We start from the raw sequence: 18,686 nt of genomic DNA, 5'->3' as shown, positions 1-18,686 counted from the left end.
GCCTGAAAACAAAGGGCCCACAACTGGGCTCCACAGTTAAAGCTACGATGCTATTTAAAAGTCACCTGACCACGGTCATAGAAGACCTGGAAGTATCTACCCTCATATGCCACCCTCGTTTACTCTCACTCTTGTCCACGCCTATGTTTTCCTTATTAGTCTCCAAGCTACATACAATCAGACTCAGTTCTTTTCTGTTATGTACCCAGGAATAACATGGCAAAGTTGCCATCTGGTTGGAGAAAAGAATACAGGCTTATTTGTATTTCCTTTGCAAAAAAGTTATAAAATATGGAGGAGACAGGAAAACAGAAGGGAAGACATAAACAAAATTCAAATAGGACTCAGAGTCTTCTTCAGTCATTGCTGTGGACCATAAAACTACCACTAAGAGTAAACAGTTAGCACATGGGTGCTCAAAGGCCAGAAAAAGCTCCACGTGTGTAGCATCTAGCAACTTAGAGATTCTACAGGACGACTCTGAGAAGACAATACTCTTCTCTTCATCTTAAAGATGAGCAAAATGAGGCACAGTGAAGTCAAAATGAAAAGGCCACGGCCCCAGAGCAGGTAAGAGGAACGGGGGCTCACACCAGGCAGACTGTTGGAGGCCTCTGCTCCAGAGCACCACACATCCCCCTTGCTTTGTTCCAAGCACGATTTCATGAAAGTCACCTGTAAACATATTGCTACATTGACTCTTGATCCGAAAGTGGTGCTGACAGCTCGAGGGGACAGACCGATGTCTTTAAAGAGCTTGGAGAAGGACTGCTGGAGGGCAATACGGGGTCGCTCCTCGGCCACTACCACACACGTCCGGATGCAGGAGAGGTTGATCCCTCTGGTCTGTAAGACACCAGGCACGCGCTGAGGTTAGCAAGACCATCAGAGAGCTGAATAGCTAGGACCGGTGCTGTCTCTTTGCTCAGGAAAAGCCAAGGAACTGTGTATTCTCACCTCAGATAACCAGAGAAAAGACAGAAGTTTCCAGAAATGCCAAGGCTTCCATTGAAGTCAGTACCTCCTGGTAAATGTGCTCATTCTCTATTTCTTTTCTCTTTCCTCTAAAAATCTTGGGTTCCTCAGCAATCCATTTTCATCCCACCCCGTTTCTGTGCCTTGCATTTCTCCCTACTGCCAATTGGAGGAATGGGACTATGAGGAAAGGAACCTAGAACCCTGGAGATCAAATCTCTTGTCTTTTTTTCCTTCTTAAGGTCACATTTCTCTATTTAAGACAATCTGGTGTCTTCTGACTCTCCCACATGCAGTCAGACATATGATCACTGGCTACACACATGAATGAGCTACCCCTTTGTCTCTGGGGCCCTCCCCAGTCTCTGATGTTCTGAGGTTGCAAATTCTATTGGGAAAAATCCTACTGGAGGTTAACAGTTCCTTTCATCTTTCTATAAAGTCATTTCCATTCAGCCTCCCAACCAGTTTCACCTTCTTCGCCACAAATTACGACTCACATTAAACTCTGAAAGAGTGCATTAAAGTAGAAAGTGGAAGAGATAAACTTCCGGAGGTTTACAAAAACACCTGTTTGACTGCCTAGAGAAAACCAAGCAGGCATGTCTGCCAACCCCTCCTCAGCGTCCTACCTGTCCCATTTCTTTAAAACCCCCAGGACTGCTGTTTGTTGCAGCTGCTTCTTACCTTCAGCACCTCCACTTGGTTTCCAAGCCCCTTGGTGCAGAGCTCCATTACTGAATAGGAGCAGAATGTATCCCTTATTTTGTACTGGTTGACAGTGGCAAGCCAGAGGAAAAGGTTGTTTTCTAACTCCATAGGAGGAATTAAGATGGACTGGTGACCTGAATAGACACTGCAATACAGGAAGGCAAGAGCTGACATTAGCAAATCATCCTAGATATCTTGATGTTTTAAAACATCATCAATTCAACTGAGCAGGAAGGACAGTGTAGGGCCATATTAGATATAAAGGTCTAAGAATCAGCCTTGTTCATATGCAACTCACAACACAGTGTAACTATAAAGGGCAAGTCATCCAAACTGGGAAAGCTGGGGCTGGGGGGGGGGGGGGGCGGCGCGGCAGGAGTTCAATGTGCAGGTGACAGTTGTGCTGGGGCTTGAAAAATGAGCAGGAATTTGACAGTGGCTTGAGGAAGTGAGGATGGTGATGAGAGTATTCCAGGCAGAGGAACAGCATATGCAAATGCAGAGGTATAAAATTACATAGTGTTTAAGGTTGACAGAAATAGTACCCCAGTGTGAAATACTAGAGCACAGGATGCATGGGGGAGTGATGAGACATAAGGCCAGAAGGGCTGGGATCAAGCTGTGAAAGGGCTTAATTATCATATGAGGGATTTAGACTTTACCCAGTAGGCAGTCACTGCAGCTTTAAGTTGGGGCAAAACTAGGAACATGGAGGAGGGATTGGAGATACGAGACACTGAAGGCTGAGAGACAGTTAGCAGAGACTGCAATAGTCCAGCTGAGAGATGATGAGGGCTTGAACCCCGACAGTGCAGCGGGATAAAAAGGAAGGAATAGTAGAGTCACATATCATATGTATAATCTGCAGCCATGAATCCTCAACTTCCTAAACCTGGGTATAGATCAGAATTCCCAGGAGCCCAAGAGTCCTGCATTTGAAAAGTACTGGAATTGGGGTCTCCACCGTCAGAGATCTAAGTATGTATGGGGAAGGCCTATTAATTTTTTTAGACCCCTAGGTGATTCCTATGTACAGACAGGTTTAGGAACAACTGCGCCAAAGGACATGACATTTAAATGGATGTGAGACATAAAGACAGAGAAGTTGGAGATAATGCCCAAGTTCCTAGTTTGGGCCCCAAGGTGAAGGACACATCCTAACAAAGATGGAGACACGGAAGGGGCTGTTGAGTTGCACGCAGCTGGGAAGGACCCATGGAGATGTCCACTAGGAGGTGACAATGCAGGTATGAGGCGAGGTTCCCTGGGCGGGTAGTGGGAGGAGGGGCAATGCTGTTCCATAAGGAACAATCTGGCCGGGACGAACGTGCTACTTTCCAGCCACATGCTACTGTCCCACCTCATTATATTCCTTCCTGCCAAGCCAGGGGGTGCATCCTGGCTGTCACAGCTGACATATGTCACCCAAGTATCATCCTTCTACTTGGCTCTACTTCTAAAGAGAGGATTACAGGACAGAGCAGAGAGCAGGTAATAAGATCACTAACCTTTTGCATGAGGCATAAAACTACAGAAAAGGAAAAGGGAATATAAACAAAACTAAATCAACATCAGAGATATATTAGAAGTAGAAATTCTGGAAAGATCGGCATCTTATTGAAACTCTCCCAGACTAAGGGGGCAAAGGGAGGCTGAGATGGTGTGGCCTCCAGACACGCCCACACGTTCTGTGTCTTTGCTTCTCCATTCCTACCTGCAGAGACACCAGAGTGCAAAGCCAAGTCCACAGTAAGGGTCAAGGCAGATGGCGATCTGCCGAGAAGAATACAATTCACACTGGAGCTTGATGGCTCTGCAGAGAGCATTGACTGCCGAGTGGGACATCTGGAAAGCAAGGAACATGGCACAGGATGGAACAGGCATCCCACAGGCAGCTTTGAGTCCCCCAAACTCCTCAAAATGGTGTATATTTTTCATTGGTTCTAAAAGCTTAAACTCTCACTTCAGTAACAAATTTCTGTTCACTAGTCAACTCTGAGTTTTATGAAATATGAATCTGTAATTTCAGACTGTCTTTAACTGTAACTCTTATTATCTGTTAGCGTCTATGCTAGGTTCAGAACATGGCATAACACAAATTCCTTGGGATAACTTATTCCGGAAGAGCCGATGCTCTTATTTAAATATAGCAGGGACCCTTGATCCTCCGCCTACCCTCTCTGGTACAACCAGCTGGCCTCTACAGCTGGAGTCCCTGGGGCAGTGGTCATCTCTATTTTCTGCAGGCCTGGCATTTGACCAGCATCCAGTGAGTGAGTGAATATACACAGACTACTCTACCTTCACTCCTGTAAGCATGCCTGTTGTAGAGACACTAAAATCAAGATACGCCAACATCTCAGGAGTGGGTGGTTTATACAACTGGGGCAACTTCTTCCTGGGTAAATCATCTGCAAGGAAAAGAAAAAATCTGATGTCAATCACAGATGTTGGAACATGAAAACCGTTGCTCTTTTACTGGTTTTCTGTGGCCTTGCGATGGCCAAATTTAGCTTCTGGGATTTGGGAAAGCTTAGGCTTCTCGTATTTAACCAAGCAGCTTATGTGTGTCACTCCTAGACGTGGGCTGGAGTTAAGGGCACCGCTAGGCAATATAAACAAGCAAATCTGTATCAGGCAAATGTATTTACTAGAAGGTAAGTGAGGGGCATAATAACATAGTACTGTAGTTGAAAACTAAGAAAGCGTACTGCTGGCATTCAAATTCCAGCTCTGCAATTTTTCAGTGATTTGACCTTGAAGTTATTTAACATCTTTGTGTCTGTTACCTCATCTCTAAAATGTATTAATACCTACCCTTGCCCTAACCGGTTTGGCTCAGTGGATAGGGCATCGGCCTGCGGACTCAAGGGTCCTGGGTTCGATTCCGGTCAAGGCATGTACCTTGGTTGCGGGCACATCCCCAGTTGGGAGTGTGCAGGAGGCAGCTGATTGATGTTTCTCTCTCATCGATGTTTCTAACTCTCTGTCCCTCTCCCGTCCTCTCTGTAAAAAAAATCAATAAAAAAAAAAAATACCTACCCTCATAGAATTGTTGGGAAGTTAATTCACACAAAGCAATTTGAAAATAACTGACTAAAATGCTCAAATAACTTCTTATTATCATGCTGGTTTCAAGTTAAAGTTCATTACTTACAGTTTAAGTACATGTTATATTAGTCATGGACTGCTTTAAAAGTTATTCTTCTGCAAATTAACTTGGCAGGTTTTTAAAAATTATAATCTAGAAAAAGGAATTGAGTTCCTTTCTCATTTATTTATATACTCATCCCTTTCCCACCAAATTTGCTTTATAAATATGTCAAAACCAAGGCTACCAAGTATATCTCTGGCCCAACGATGTCTCTTCAATGGCTCCTTTGGCGTTCTGGATCAAGAAACAATTCTGACTCTGACTTAAAATATACATATATATATATATTTTTTTTTTTTTAATTTTTTTAATTGATTTTCAGAAAGAAGAAGGAAGAGGGAGAGAGACATCAATGAGGGAGAATCATCAATCGGCTGCCTCCTGCACGACCCCTACTGGGGATCGAGCCTGCCACTCAGACATGTGCCCTAACCAGGAATCAAGCAGTGAACTCCTAGTTCATGGATTGATACTCACACACCAGCTGGGCTTGACTCTGACTTTTAAATCTTTTTATTACGGGGTGCTCATCTCTGGTCAAACCAAAGACCTTCTCTATCACCTTCAACCCACCTTTGTGTATGAGAGGGGCATTTATGTGCCTAAAGAAACTTTCCTAGAAAAAGAAAGAAAGAACCCTTTGTGACCCAGCCAGTGTTGCTCAGTGATTGAGTGTTGACTCATGAACCAATAGGTCACAGGTTCGATTCCTGGTCAGGTCACATGTCCAGGCTGCAGGCTCGATCCCTAGTAGGGGGCATATAGGAGAGAATGATTCTCTCTCATCATTGATATTTCTATCTCCTTCTCTCTCTTGGAAATCAATAAAAAATATATCTATTCTCACGGCTGAATCACAGTCCATATTTCAGGTCTTCCTGAAATGTGAATGAGTCCAATAACCATAGTACATCTATCTGCATCATTAACACCAACACATTTATTATATACTTGAGGTCCAGTGCACAGATTCATGCACCAGTGGGGTCCCTTGGCCTGGCCTGCGGGGATCGGCCGAAACTGGCTCTCTGACATGGCCCGAGGGGTCCTGGATTGTGAGAGGGACCCCATTGGTGCACGATCAGGGCCAGGGAGGGACTGCGAGAGGGCTCCAGGGCATGTCTGGCCCATCTCGCCGAGTCCCAATCGGCCGGACCCCAGCAGCAAGCTAACCTACCAATCGGACACTTAGCATATTAGGCTATTATACTGGATGACTGTGCTTATGTCCTTAAGTTACAAATGCAAAAAAAATCTAGTTTAGCATCTGGCACACAATAACCACAAACACATGTCATACCTGCATTTAAACCCATATAAATGTTCCTGAGGTGGATACCATGTGGTACTTACTGAAAGCGGGGTGGGGAGGAAATTAATGGTTAAGAGGCTGGAAATGGAGCCAAACTGACTGGGTATGTCTGTGCTACCACGTAACCTCCCTGTGCCCCAGTTTTCATATTTGTAAGCTGAGGACACAAACTGCATCACTTTACTAGGGTTGGTACAAGGATAAAATTAGGTTTTACATGTTAGGTCTGACACATAGTTAGGGCTCAACTAAAGATGTTATGATTATGTGTGAAGTGCTTTACATTATGTCAATTTAATCTTTAAAACACCACAAAGTAGTTATTACAACCCCCATCGTATAGACAGTTTTGCCCAAGTTACTGGTGATACGCAGAGAGGAACAGAGTATTAGGACTTAAACCCTGTCTGCCAAGCTCCGTAACTCACACTCTCCCCTATCCCACCATTCTCCAGGTGACCATGCGTCTTATGCCCTTCTTCAGTAGAAATGCTGATTAACATTCATGCAAACTTTATGGTTTTCAAAGAACTTTCATATCATATTGCATTCGATATTCTCACTAAGTATGTGAATCAGGCAAGGGCAGGTAGTATTTTAGAAAAGGGTAATCTCAGACAAGATTATATAGAGAACTAGAAGCCCAGTACACGAAATTTGTGCACTGGGGGGGGGTGTGTGTGTGTGTGTCCCTCAGCCTGGCCTGCACCCTCTCGCAGTCCAGGAGCCCTTGGGAGATATCCGACTGACAGCTTAGGCCTGCTCCCATCAGTTGGACATCATTAGCGCTCCCGCCACTGCCATTGTGCTTGCCAGCCATGAGCCCAGCTTCTGGCTGAGTGGTGCTCCCCCTGTGGGAGTGCACTGACTTCAGGGGACAGCTCCTGCATTGTGTGTCATAGTGACTGGTCATTCCACTGTTTGGTCGATTTGCGTATTAGCCTTTTATTATATAGGATAATACTAAAGCTTCAACTATAACCAGGTCTTCTGACTCCTAGTCCAATGCTGTTTCTGCTATATCACATCTAGATCAAGACTATATCAGATCTGTGTTTTACATGGCCCTACATGTACATGGTTATATCCAGCATAAAAACCTAACCAACATTTGATGATGCCTAGAGTAACAGCAACATACTGTCTTGGGGGGGGGCCTTAGCATGTTGTGATGTGCTTCTCTGGGTCTGGCTGTTGCAGAATCCAGCCTTTTGGTAAGGCCAGCTGACTGGGTATTAAGTTCTGTCTCTGTCTTATCAGAGGGAACGTGCTGTGATGTAAGAGCTACGTAAACATCTTTGGCTAAGAATCTAGGAACTTCCAGGGAGTAAATGCTCTTGTTCCTTCAACTTTGGAGGAATCTCCCCTTCACCTGTGTCAATGATGGTTGGCCAGGTTTTCACATCCACAGTTGCAGCTGCCTCTCGCGACTTCAGTAACCTCATTAGCGTCTGCGTGGTGAGAATGCAGGCGGCTTTGCTGACCTAGAAAACAAATGAACAGAAATAAGCACCAGGAGGCTTAGCTCACATGTAGCACCAGAGACGCTGGCTGCTGCTACGAGCAACTCGCACACCACACTGGACAGGGCACATCAGTGTTTTAAACACACACACACACAGGACAGCGGAGGTCAGTGCTTCCCCTTACATCTGTCCTCTGGTGATGTGTAACTTGGAGTGATGGACTTGTTCATGCACAAGTTTTTGTTGTTTGTTTGTTTGTTTAAGTACCCACTACCACAAATCATGCAGTCGCGTTTCCCACATCTGGGGAAACCGCACATCTGGGTGCAACGGATAAGCCTCGCCCTGGGAAAACCACCTTCGTGATCATGGCATCTCCCCTGCAGGTAAGTATACAGTGTTGTTGACAGTAGTGATTCTCAGGGGGTGTTCCATAGTTACAATCTCAGTATGGATCCTGCACTCTTTGAGTTTCATGAAGACCAAAATAAAATAAAAACATGGAATTGTAGTGCTCAGGGAAGGAGTTGGTATTTGTGACAGTTTGGTGAATGGTTGGTAAAACTAACTAGACCTAGAACATATGCTGAATTTGAGGGACTCTGTGCTCTCACAGAAACACAAAATGACTGGCCTCCCCATAAACCGTGTCAATGGGGGGAAACTTCCCTTCCTGCTGCTCTGGCCTGCCTTGCAGAATATGACAAGGGCATTTTGTTGAACTGAACTTTGTAATAAAATCATCTGTGGTGAACACAGGTTTTATGCTGCAAGCTCCAACTTGCTGACAGAGCAGCAGTTCTTAAACAAATGTTACATAAATTGGAATTTTGTAACTCTTTGCTTTAAAGGACATTAGGACATGATGCAATAAAGATTTATCTTATTTTCTTCAATTCTCATATTCTGCAGAAGCTTCTGTCACTTCCAGAGCGAGCTCCGGACACTTTTTTAAAACTATGCTGGATACATACTGAATTTATAAAATTAACCAAAATAAAAGTGATCTAACACTGGGGAGAATTCAGTTTGGCAAATAAAATTACCTTGGTTATTGTACAGAAACAAAACCAGAACATTTTTTTAAAAGAAGGGATCAACCAATGAATGCATAAATAAGTAGAACAACAAATTGATGTTTCTCTCTCTCCCTCAAATCAATCAATCAATAAAAATAAAAAAGAGGAAAAACATGTTTTATAGAGAGTTACTATGATAGCTTTGTCTCTCTCTCTTTTTTTTAAAATATATTTTATTGATTTTTCACAGAGAGGAAGGGAGAGAGATAGAAAGCCAGAAACATCGATGAGAGAGAAACATCGATCAGCTGCCTCCTGCACATCTCCCACTGGGGATGTGGCCGCAACCCAGGTACATGCCCTTGACCGGAATCGAACCTGGGACCCTTCAGTCCGCAGGCTGACGCTCTATCCACTGAGCCAAACCGGTTTCGGCGATAGCTTTGTCTCTTTAATGTTCATGATAATGCACATAATTCTGTACCTCACCAATAACCACTTTCCCATACTCTTCCACTGAATAACACTGGTCAATTTGGTCCGATTAAGAAAAAATAAAGATGTTTTTAGGAGAAAGATTTGACTTTCTGACTCAGTAGAACTAGAGAATTATGAAGAATCCTTAGTTGTCTAAATTGGGATTTTATGAGATGAGGACAAGGTATACTTGGTACTCACATCAACAATCATGCGGACGGTGGGCAATGTGGCGGTAAGGTTCTGAGCATGAGGAGGCCGGACAGTCACAGGAACGCACCCCGCATACAGGCAGCCATAGAATGCAGCGATTAACTCAATACCTGCAAGACAGTCAGTTGCGTAGCTGCCTAGCATCACTGTGAAACTAAAGGCACACCTTTATTAAATCATGTGTCAAATGGGTTATTCAGACTATAACATAACAGAGACACTAGCAGAAGGAATTTTTAAAACTGAGAAGGAATAGAAGGGGAAGGAGAAAGCACATAAAACAACTTAAAAAAAAGAGAGAGAAGACAAGAATCAATAAGAAGAAAGGAAGTCAGAATTAAAGAAAACTCTTGAAAGATACCCCAAGAAGGTGTTTTGGTTTCATTACTTGATATCACTTAGGAGAATTAACTGCAGAAATTAGGGATGTTGAATTTGGTAAATAAAAGAAAGGGAAAAGGAGAGATGAGGAACACACGAGTTTTCTCTAAATCTGTAGAAGGCCACCCCAGGTGAAGAGCAATTTAATTTCTAACACGTGGCTCCATCAGTGGGTACAAGTTTTAGGGAGGTCATATGAGGAAGACTCTGCAATATCAGGACTTAGCGGGTGGCCTCCTCAGAAAGTGTTCTGCTCCATCACCATGTCATAATAAACTGGTCGATGGAAGACAGTAAGACAGGAACACCATAGGAAGGATTCCTTTACCACCTGACCTTTTAAGAAATCTTACTATCAATGTAAATAAAATGGCATAGTAATCACAGAGCAAAATGAAATAAAAGACCAAAGAAGGCTGGATATATGAGTGGGTTAGGTGGAAGAAGAATAGAGAGACAACTCAAATATTTCACCTAAAATTTTGAATATTTACATCTGTCATCAAATAATTCAGAGTCCCTCTGTAGGGGAGAAGGTTGTTGAATTAAATTAGAGTATGGAAGATGAAAACAGCAATAAAAGAGGAATACTACACATCAATTATGATATGAACAAAAGGGTTCATGGACAACTTTCTTTTGGAAACTGGGTAAAATGGTCCAATTTCTCAACATTCCTACAAACAAAGCATCTCAAAAGTCAGGAAGTCTTCATTCATTCAATAGTTACCACAGTGCCAGGCACTATGCTAGAGAATGAAAACAGAGAGCAAATACAAAAGACCCAGTCCCAGAAGAGCCATTATGCTGCCTCACTACATTAACTCGCATCTTAGCCCGTGTGCAAGGGTCTTTGGAAGTTGGGAGGTGCACAGCCTACATGGTCATGCAGGTGGCCCTGAGTTCCTGTCCTCTTAGCCTATAGCCTAATAATGGATCTTAGGTGCAGTCTCCCAACTCAACACTTACCAGGTGGATAGAGCAACACCACATTGTCGCCTGCATTTAGATGTCCCTTATCACCGAGAACTGACGCAATCCTTTCTGCTCGCTTGTGAAGCTGGAGGCAGCTGGCTGTGCACACGGTTGTGCCCTTTAAACAGGAGGAAATATAGATCATTAAGACAATAAAACAGTAACAAGTATAGCCAATTTGATATTATACCTAAAAGACTTGTGCCATGGTAGATTGTTTTTAGCTATTTATCAATTCTAGTGAAAATCCCTCTGGTGCCAAAGGACATTCTTTTTCAATGTCTAAAGGTACTTAGGGAATATCAACATTAACTTAAATCAAACATATGTACTTACAGTCTTTCTTGCTTAAAATAGCTTTAGAAATACACAGGAATATTTTCATTTAAACGAGGAAATAAGAGTAAAGGGAAAATAAAGGGACTGCTAAGTATGATGAGGGCAGGACAATCAATGCTGACCATGTGTCATGTGCATTTGCTGGGCATTAAGCACATATCTGATTGAGTTTCTAACAGCAAAGATGTAAACAAAACAGAAACAATCAGTGTTACTAGCTATAATGACGATTAGCAGATCAGAAGATGGCCAACTATTACTGATCCTGAGAATAATTTCCCCTGTGGGTCTTCATAAATATCCTTATTATCAACTAGAGGCCTGGTGCACAAAACTTGTGCACGGGGGGTGGTGGGGTGGGGGACAGAGGGCTGTCCCTCAGCCCTGCCTGCACCCTTTCACAATCCAGGACCCCTCGGGTAGGGTCCCTAGGCCTGGCCTGCAATCAGGACCTATTGGGGCTTTCCTTCCCCTGGCTGCTGGCAGCTGGCCCCACCCCCGCCACTGCCACTGCTTGCCATCTGTGCTCTGCTGCTTCCCCCTCCCCCGCCACCAGTCACCTCCCTCTGCAGGCGACAGGAGTGGGGTGCGATCGCTTGACAGGTGTGGGGTGCGATTGCCTGGCTGGCCTGGGTCTACCTCTGCGGGGCAATCGCTGGCTGGCCCCACACACCTGCTACCGTGTCGCTGGCTGGTGGCCTGGGCCTCCCTCAGTGGGGCGGGGCGATGGATCGCAGGGTCCCCAGATCGATCATCCTGCAGAGGGAGGTCCTGCCCACCTGCCGCAGCGCTGCCGGCTGGATAGCCTGGGCCTCCCTCCTTGAGGCGATCAACTGTGGGGCTCTGCTATCGATCGTCCAGCAGAAGGAGGGCCCGCCCCCCTGCCCGTGATCGATTGTCCCATCGGCTGGTAGCTTGGGCCTCCCTCTGCAGGGTCATTGTGGGGCGATGGCGGCCCCCCCCCCCCCCCCCCCCCCACCGACCAATCGCATCACAACCACCTTGGCTGGCCTGGTGCCAGTGCGTGTCATAGTGTGGTCATCCAGAAGGTCATTCAGCTGTTCAGTTGTTTGGTCAATTTGCATATTACGCTTTTATTATTATACATTCAAGTTTCACTAGCCTGGGCTTTTTAAACTCCTTTCCCTTGTAAAAATGTCCCACAAATGGGAAAGTGCATAAAATATAAAGCAGCCCGGCTACTGTGGCTCAGTGGTTGAGCGTCGACTTATGAACCAGGATGAGAGAATCATTGATCGGCTGCCTCCCACTGGGGATCAAGCCCGAAACCCGGCATGTGCCCTTGACCAGATTTGAACCCAGGACCCTTCAGTCCGCAGGCTGACACTCCATCCACTGAACCAAACCAGTTAGGGCTTAACAGTTTCTTTTAAAAATAACATTTTTTTAAAATTTCAGTAATATAAAATAGGGACATGTTCCATATAGAAAATTTGGAAAATATAGATAAATATAAGATGTAACCACTATTATATAAATTCACAAGAAACATTTTAAAAAAGGTATCATATCTGCCCTGGCTGGTGTGGCCCGGGTGGTTGGAGTGTCGTCCTGTGCACAGAAGGGTTGTGGGTTCAATCCCAGTCAGGGCACATGCCCAGTTGCAGGCTAATCCCCAGTTGGGGTGCGTATGGGAGGCAACCTACTGATGTTTCTCTCTCTCTCCCCCTTCCCCCTCCCCTCTCTCTAAAGCCAATGAAAACATATCCTCGGTGAAACTTGACTCAGTTATTGAAACACTTTTAAGTATGTTTGGAATAACTTGGGCATTAATCTACTTTTTCAACTACCAATTGTAGGATATATAAATATAGACCAAATAGTTCTGGTGAAAATTACCATTTGAATGAAAAAGTACTCTAAGTTTAAAAATACACATAGACTTAGATTTCACATATACATGTTAAATATATAATTAATAATTTTTATATTGACATGTTGAGTTGATAATATTTGGGAGATATTTGGTTAAATAAACATTAATTTTAACTGCTTAAAAAACACATCTTCGGGTGAGGACTAACAAATACATACATAAATAACTGTTTTACAAAGGCATCATATCATACTATCTCGCAGAGGCTGTCTAAGTGAAGAATGAGGACTCTGTCCAGCTGGTGTGGCTCAGTGGGCTGAGCATAGTCCTACGCACAAAGAGGTCACCAGTTTGATTCCTGGTCAGGGCATAAGCCCGGGTTTCGGGCTTGATCCCCAGTAGGGGGCGTGCAGGAGGCAATCAATCAATTTTCTCTCTCACTGATGTTTCTATCTCTCTTCCCCTCTCCAGTCCTCTGAATACAATATTCTGGTGAACCATCATTAGAAAGCAGTAGTTAAATGCATTCAAATAATTTTTTTAAATATATTTTATTGATTTTTTACAGAGAGGAAGGGAGAGAGATAGAGAGAGTTAGAAACATCGATGAGAGAGAAACATCGATCAGTGGCCTCCTGCACATCTCCTACTGGGGATGTGCCCGCAACCCAGGTACATGCCCTTGACCGGAATCGAACCTGGGACCTTTCAGTCCGCAGGCCGACGCTCTATCCACTGAGCCAAACCGGTTTCGGCCAAATAATTTTCAATTTGCTTTTTATCTGTCAGCAATAAATTACTTAAGTTTGTACCAAAAATAACTGTTTTAAAAATGCTGATCTAAAGTCACTTTCTTCCTGGCAGAAATCAAAGAATTAAAAGTCAAACTGGGTAAAAAAATTACATGACATAATGCATTCCATATATCTGTAGATATATGTAATTGCATTGTTGGCCCCACCATTCCTCACAGAACTGAAAAAAGATGACTTGATTGTAACACAAGAAAAGACACTATTAAATAACATTGCAGGAGGTCTCATTTCAACCTTGAATGATTACACAACTTATCCTCATATGTCAAAACAAGGAGAAAGCAGTAACTCTTTCCTCAGAGTTGGCAACAGACATTTTCTGATGAAAGAGATCAAAAGTGCCTAAGATACTCCCACAACATTCACCTGATTTGATATAAAAATGAAGTTTTCATACCTTTGCATTTAACAGCATGAAGAGTACATGGTCAGGAGTTGCCTGGGCTCGCCACTGTAATATCTCTGCCAGAAATTGGTGCTAAAGTCACAAAGCAGAAAAAAGAATCAGGTTCAGCAACCTTTGAAAAGTTGGATAACACACCTCCCATCTGCTACCTTGAAGTTCAAGTTTGGTCCCTGACCTGTTTGTAAAAATCAGCACTTCTGGAAACTTACCTTCCTCACTAAATCATTCTCTTCAATTTGCCCGAGATCCCTTCCTGCAGCTTGTGCTATGCGTTTTCCAGCAACCAGATTCCCAACCATCACAGAAGCAGGGCCTACACCTGTAAGTAAAGGCAAAATTCAGCCAAGGAGATGGTAATTCAAGTTACATGCCCCAATATACTTTACCAGGGGTGGGCAAACTTTTTGACTCAAGGGCCACGATGGGTTCTTAAACTGGACCGGAGGGCCGGAACAAAAGCATGGATGGAGTGCTTGTGTGAACTAATATAAATTCAAAGTAAACATCATTACATAAAAGGGTATGGGCTTTTTTTTTTTTTTTTTTTTTTTTTAGTTTTATTCATTTCAAACGGGCCGAATCCGGCCCGCGGGCCGTAGTTTGCCCACGGCTGCTTTAGACGGACCAAAACTGGTTCAAATAATTGAGCATTCTCCTAGGCACTGGGAACACAGGGGCAAACAAGACGAAGAGCTTGAATTCTAGTGGGGAAAGGCAACTACTAAGCACATACACAAATAAGTACAGAACAAAATAGGCCCACGGGAATTGGGGAATTGGGGGGACGGAGGAGAGCAGGTGGGTATAGGGAAGATTTTACTCTGAGGAGGTGACAGTTGGTTGCAAATGCTCCAAACACAACACAACCCTAAAAGTGAGTTTATCAGTAATGAATATCTGATCTGGAAAGAAATCTGCTTTCTACAAGAACTGAGAGTGAGTTAGTTCATCAGGAATATCAGAAGTGCTTTATTGAGAGTGAATAACAGCCACATTATGGGATATTCTATAGGACAGCTAGCCTGGACTCCTCAAAAACATCCATGTCTTGAAGACAAAATATGGCTGGGAACTTCCAAATTAAAGAACATGTCACCCAAAGGCAATTCGTGACCTTCGCGGGATACTGGATCTTAAAAAAAATCAGCTACATCAAGCAAGTGGAGAAATCTGAATATGGGCTGTGTACTATTAGATGAAAGCATTATATTAAGGTTAAATTTCTTAATAGGATAATGGTTGATTAGGAAAATTTTGGGAGAATGTTTTTGTTCTTTGGAGATACACTGCTGAAATACTTAGGGGTGAAGGGCCATGATGGCTGCGATCCACTTTCAAAGAGTTCACTAAAAAAATGGTAACAATTGGTTAATCTAGAAGATGGTAATCGGGTGACCATTATAATATTCTTTCAACTTTTCCATAGGTTTGACACTTCAAAGTAAAAAGGGAGCCCGGCAGGTGTGGCTCAGTGGTTAAGTGTCAACCCATGAACCAAGAGGTCACCAGCTCCATTTCCAGTCAGGGCACAAGCCCGGGTTGCAAGCTTGATCCCCATAGGGGGCATGTAGAAGGCAGCCATCGATCGATTATGTTCCTCTCTCATCAATGTTTCTATCTCTCTATCACTCTCCCTCTCTCTCTAAAAATCAATTTAAAATTCTTCAAAAATTAATAAATAAAAAGGGAGAACTCTCCCTCCCCCCCCCCATCCATTTTAAGAAAAAAGGTGCTAGTGTTCTTTATGCCTTTCTTGGTGGGTTGGTCACTTAAAGATTAAGACTCTACTGAATCAAACTAAGAAAATGGCTAAAAGATAACAAAATGTATCATCAGTTGAGTTTTGATTAATGGTGATGCTATGCTTAGATTAATATTAAATATCTTTTATTGCCAAAATCTGTTGCACTTGAATATATTGAAGCAGCTGGAAAAAAAATCACTTAAATCATAGAATCACTTTAAAATATTTGGAAAAGCTGGGTAAAGGATACAGGGAATTCTTTGCATTATTTGGCAATTTTTGTGTGAAATTATTTCAAATAAAACATTTAAAAATTTAAATTGAATAAAAAATTCAAAAAGTGTAAAGTACCCCAACACTCTGAGTGCTGAACACTTTCTCTTTTAAATCTTTATTGTTGAAAGTATTACATAGGCCAGTTTCCCCCATTGACCCTCTCCAGCCCCCCTGCCCCTGCCCCTGCCCCTCCCGCAGGCCCTCACCACCCCACTGTCTGCGTCTATGGAGTGCTGAACACTTTGTTTACAAAAGTGCCTTACTGTAATTTTAAGTATAATGTGCAAAATTCCTTCCTAAGAAACTGCATAATAAGTTACAGATATCATGTTGGAGAGGTTTTTATATAGGCAGGGCTCTGCAAATTTGACTGTGTTAGTTGCCCAATCCTGTATTCACATGTAATATAATAAAAGTGTGACATTTTTAAAAAGTAAAATTTTCAAATACTATGCTGCTCTAAAAAGGAAGGAACTCCTACCATTTGCAACGGCATGGATGGAACTGGAGCGCATTATGCTAAGTGAAATAAGCCAGTCAATGAAGGAAAAATACCACATGATCTCACTCATTCATGGACAATAGAGACCATTATAAACTTTTGAACAATAATAGATGCAGAGGCAGAACTGCCTCAAACAGATTGTCAAACTGCAGCGGGAAGGCCGGGGAGGGTTGGGGGGCAGGAGGTAGGGGGGTAAGAGATCAACCAAAGGACTTGTATGCATGCATATAAGCATAACCAATGGACATAAGACACTGGGGGATAGGGGAGGCTAGGGGACTGTCTAGGGCGGGGGGGAAAAATGGACACATATGTAATACCCTTTGTAATACTTTAAGCAATAAAAAATAAAAAAATAAAAAATAAAACAACAGGAAACAAAGAAAAAAAAAGTAAAATTTTCAGAGTTAACTTAAAACACAAAAATAATTCAGCAGCAATTTCTTCAGATCCTACTATGTACATTTCTTGAGCCCATGGGTCACAGAAAGTAAAAAGTAACTGAAAGCAGGAGCATCTAGGAGGCTAATTGCTGACATTTTGCTGTAGCTGTAAATATGCCTTATTTTGCCCACAAAACTCTGTACATTTCCTGTGGCAAAGACCACTAGTCATCAACCCCAATGTCTACTCTCCTCCTTTGCCTTAAAAACAGAACCGCCAGTTTGTCGCCTGGAATAAAGACTATATGCTTTAGTACTGGATAATAATATATCAGAAGAAATGATATATGCAATTTCTAGAAAATATGCTTAAAGGGGGCGGGTACTCCCTCCTTTGCCTTTTCCTCCCACCTGCTGGCTAGAACGCAGGAAGGACGGCTGGAGGTCAGGAAGCCTAGGGATGGTGTGGCAGGCTGGTGCTTTCTTGCAGCCCTTCCTGTCCGTGCTGTGACTCATGGGAGGAGTCTACCGCTCTGTTCCACTGACTCTGGGTTGGTCTGACTTGTTTGGGGCAATGAAATGTTAGAAGACAGGACATAAACACAAGTTTTAAAGATGCTTGTGTGATGTGACTTGCCTTCTTGCTTTTGCCATTTGCTTTGACAAAAATATGGCCCAGGTAGTTGCTGGTCCCATGATGAGGAGACACATGGAATGACTCTAACCCAACTTACAGCCTGAAGCCAAGGCCAGCCAGCTGATCCCAGCCCACAGCTCCACATCCCATGAGTGAAAAACAAATGCTTCTTATTTAAGCTGCTGAGCGTTAGGGTTATGCAGCACGGCTATAGTAATAGTTGACTGATGTAATACAAGAGCAGAGAGGTGGAAAATTGGAATCATAATGACTGAGGAGCTGCCATCCGAGTCCTGGACTGCCTAGCTCTGCCTTTCCTTTACCTTAGAAAGAGATAAACCTGTCTCCTGTTTAAGTTGCTGTTATGTTTTTCTGAAACTTACAGCCCAAATCAGTCCTAACACATTCCCATTCTTTAGACAATAGCTCCAACAGATAGGTATCTCAATGAGATTCCCGCCCCCCCTCCCCCAACCGCCTTAACACTTTTTCCATCTTCCTTTCCTCTCTTTTTACCCATCTCAACTCTGTATTCTTCTTAAACCCCAACCTGTCATGCAATCCCCACATCATCTCCAACTCATCTATCCCATGATTTCCAAACTGCTTTGGTCTGACCCATTATATCCCACTTAGATCTTAGCAGGTAATCACAACAGACAGCAAAAAACAGAGCCAAACCTAATGCTTTCTTCCAGAAGACAGGTGGATGTTATGCCCATGTGGGCTTAGGAATAAATTTCTGAAATAGGTTTTATTATTTAATAAAATTAGGTGAAACCTGGCTAGCAAAAGCAATGTTTTTAGGTAGCTCCTATGCCCCTAAGTAGCACATTTTAAGCATCTATTATGACACAAATGTTTTGTTAAAGGAATTCTAGATTAAATGCAATTTAAATAGAATTTTACTCACATGAAAAATGACTGTAGGACTTCAGTGTAACAGGATTTGAGACGGAGAATGATTGTGTATTTTATACATCTGTCAGATACTTAGGCAGGTAATAAATGTATACTTTTTATACATTTCTTAATTACTAACATATAAACTTCTTGGTTTT

General features: G+C 43.0%; 1 protein-coding gene and 1 pseudogene across 5 annotated transcripts in view; both read right to left on the bottom strand.

Moving 5' to 3' along the window:
- Positions 1-18,686, bottom strand: part of DIP2B (disco interacting protein 2 homolog B) — a 236,315-nt gene that overhangs the window by 13,465 nt on the left and 204,164 nt on the right. For all 5 annotated transcript variants that reach the window (XM_059682884.1, XM_059682885.1, XM_059682887.1 and 2 more), the window contains 9 exons: positions 14,290-14,399; positions 14,072-14,152; positions 10,678-10,801; positions 9,316-9,437; positions 7,525-7,636; positions 3,988-4,097; positions 3,401-3,531; positions 1,663-1,831; positions 676-846 (listed from right to left, as the gene is read on the bottom strand). In XM_059682884.1, coding sequence (XP_059538867.1) covers positions 676-846; positions 1,663-1,831; positions 3,401-3,531; positions 3,988-4,097; positions 7,525-7,636; positions 9,316-9,437; positions 10,678-10,801; positions 14,072-14,152; positions 14,290-14,399 — 1,130 coding nt within the window. The remainder of the gene's footprint in view (positions 1-675; positions 847-1,662; positions 1,832-3,400; positions 3,532-3,987; positions 4,098-7,524; positions 7,637-9,315; positions 9,438-10,677; positions 10,802-14,071; positions 14,153-14,289; positions 14,400-18,686) is intronic.
- Positions 7,879-8,012, bottom strand: LOC132229080 (U1 spliceosomal RNA; annotated as a pseudogene).

Source organism: Myotis daubentonii, chromosome 2 (genome assembly GCF_963259705.1).
Source record: "Myotis daubentonii chromosome 2, mMyoDau2.1, whole genome shotgun sequence".
Lineage (NCBI taxonomy): Eukaryota > Metazoa > Chordata > Mammalia > Chiroptera > Vespertilionidae > Myotis > Myotis daubentonii.
Note: the sequence above shows the minus strand (reverse complement) of the source record. Positions and strands in the feature narration are given on the sequence as shown.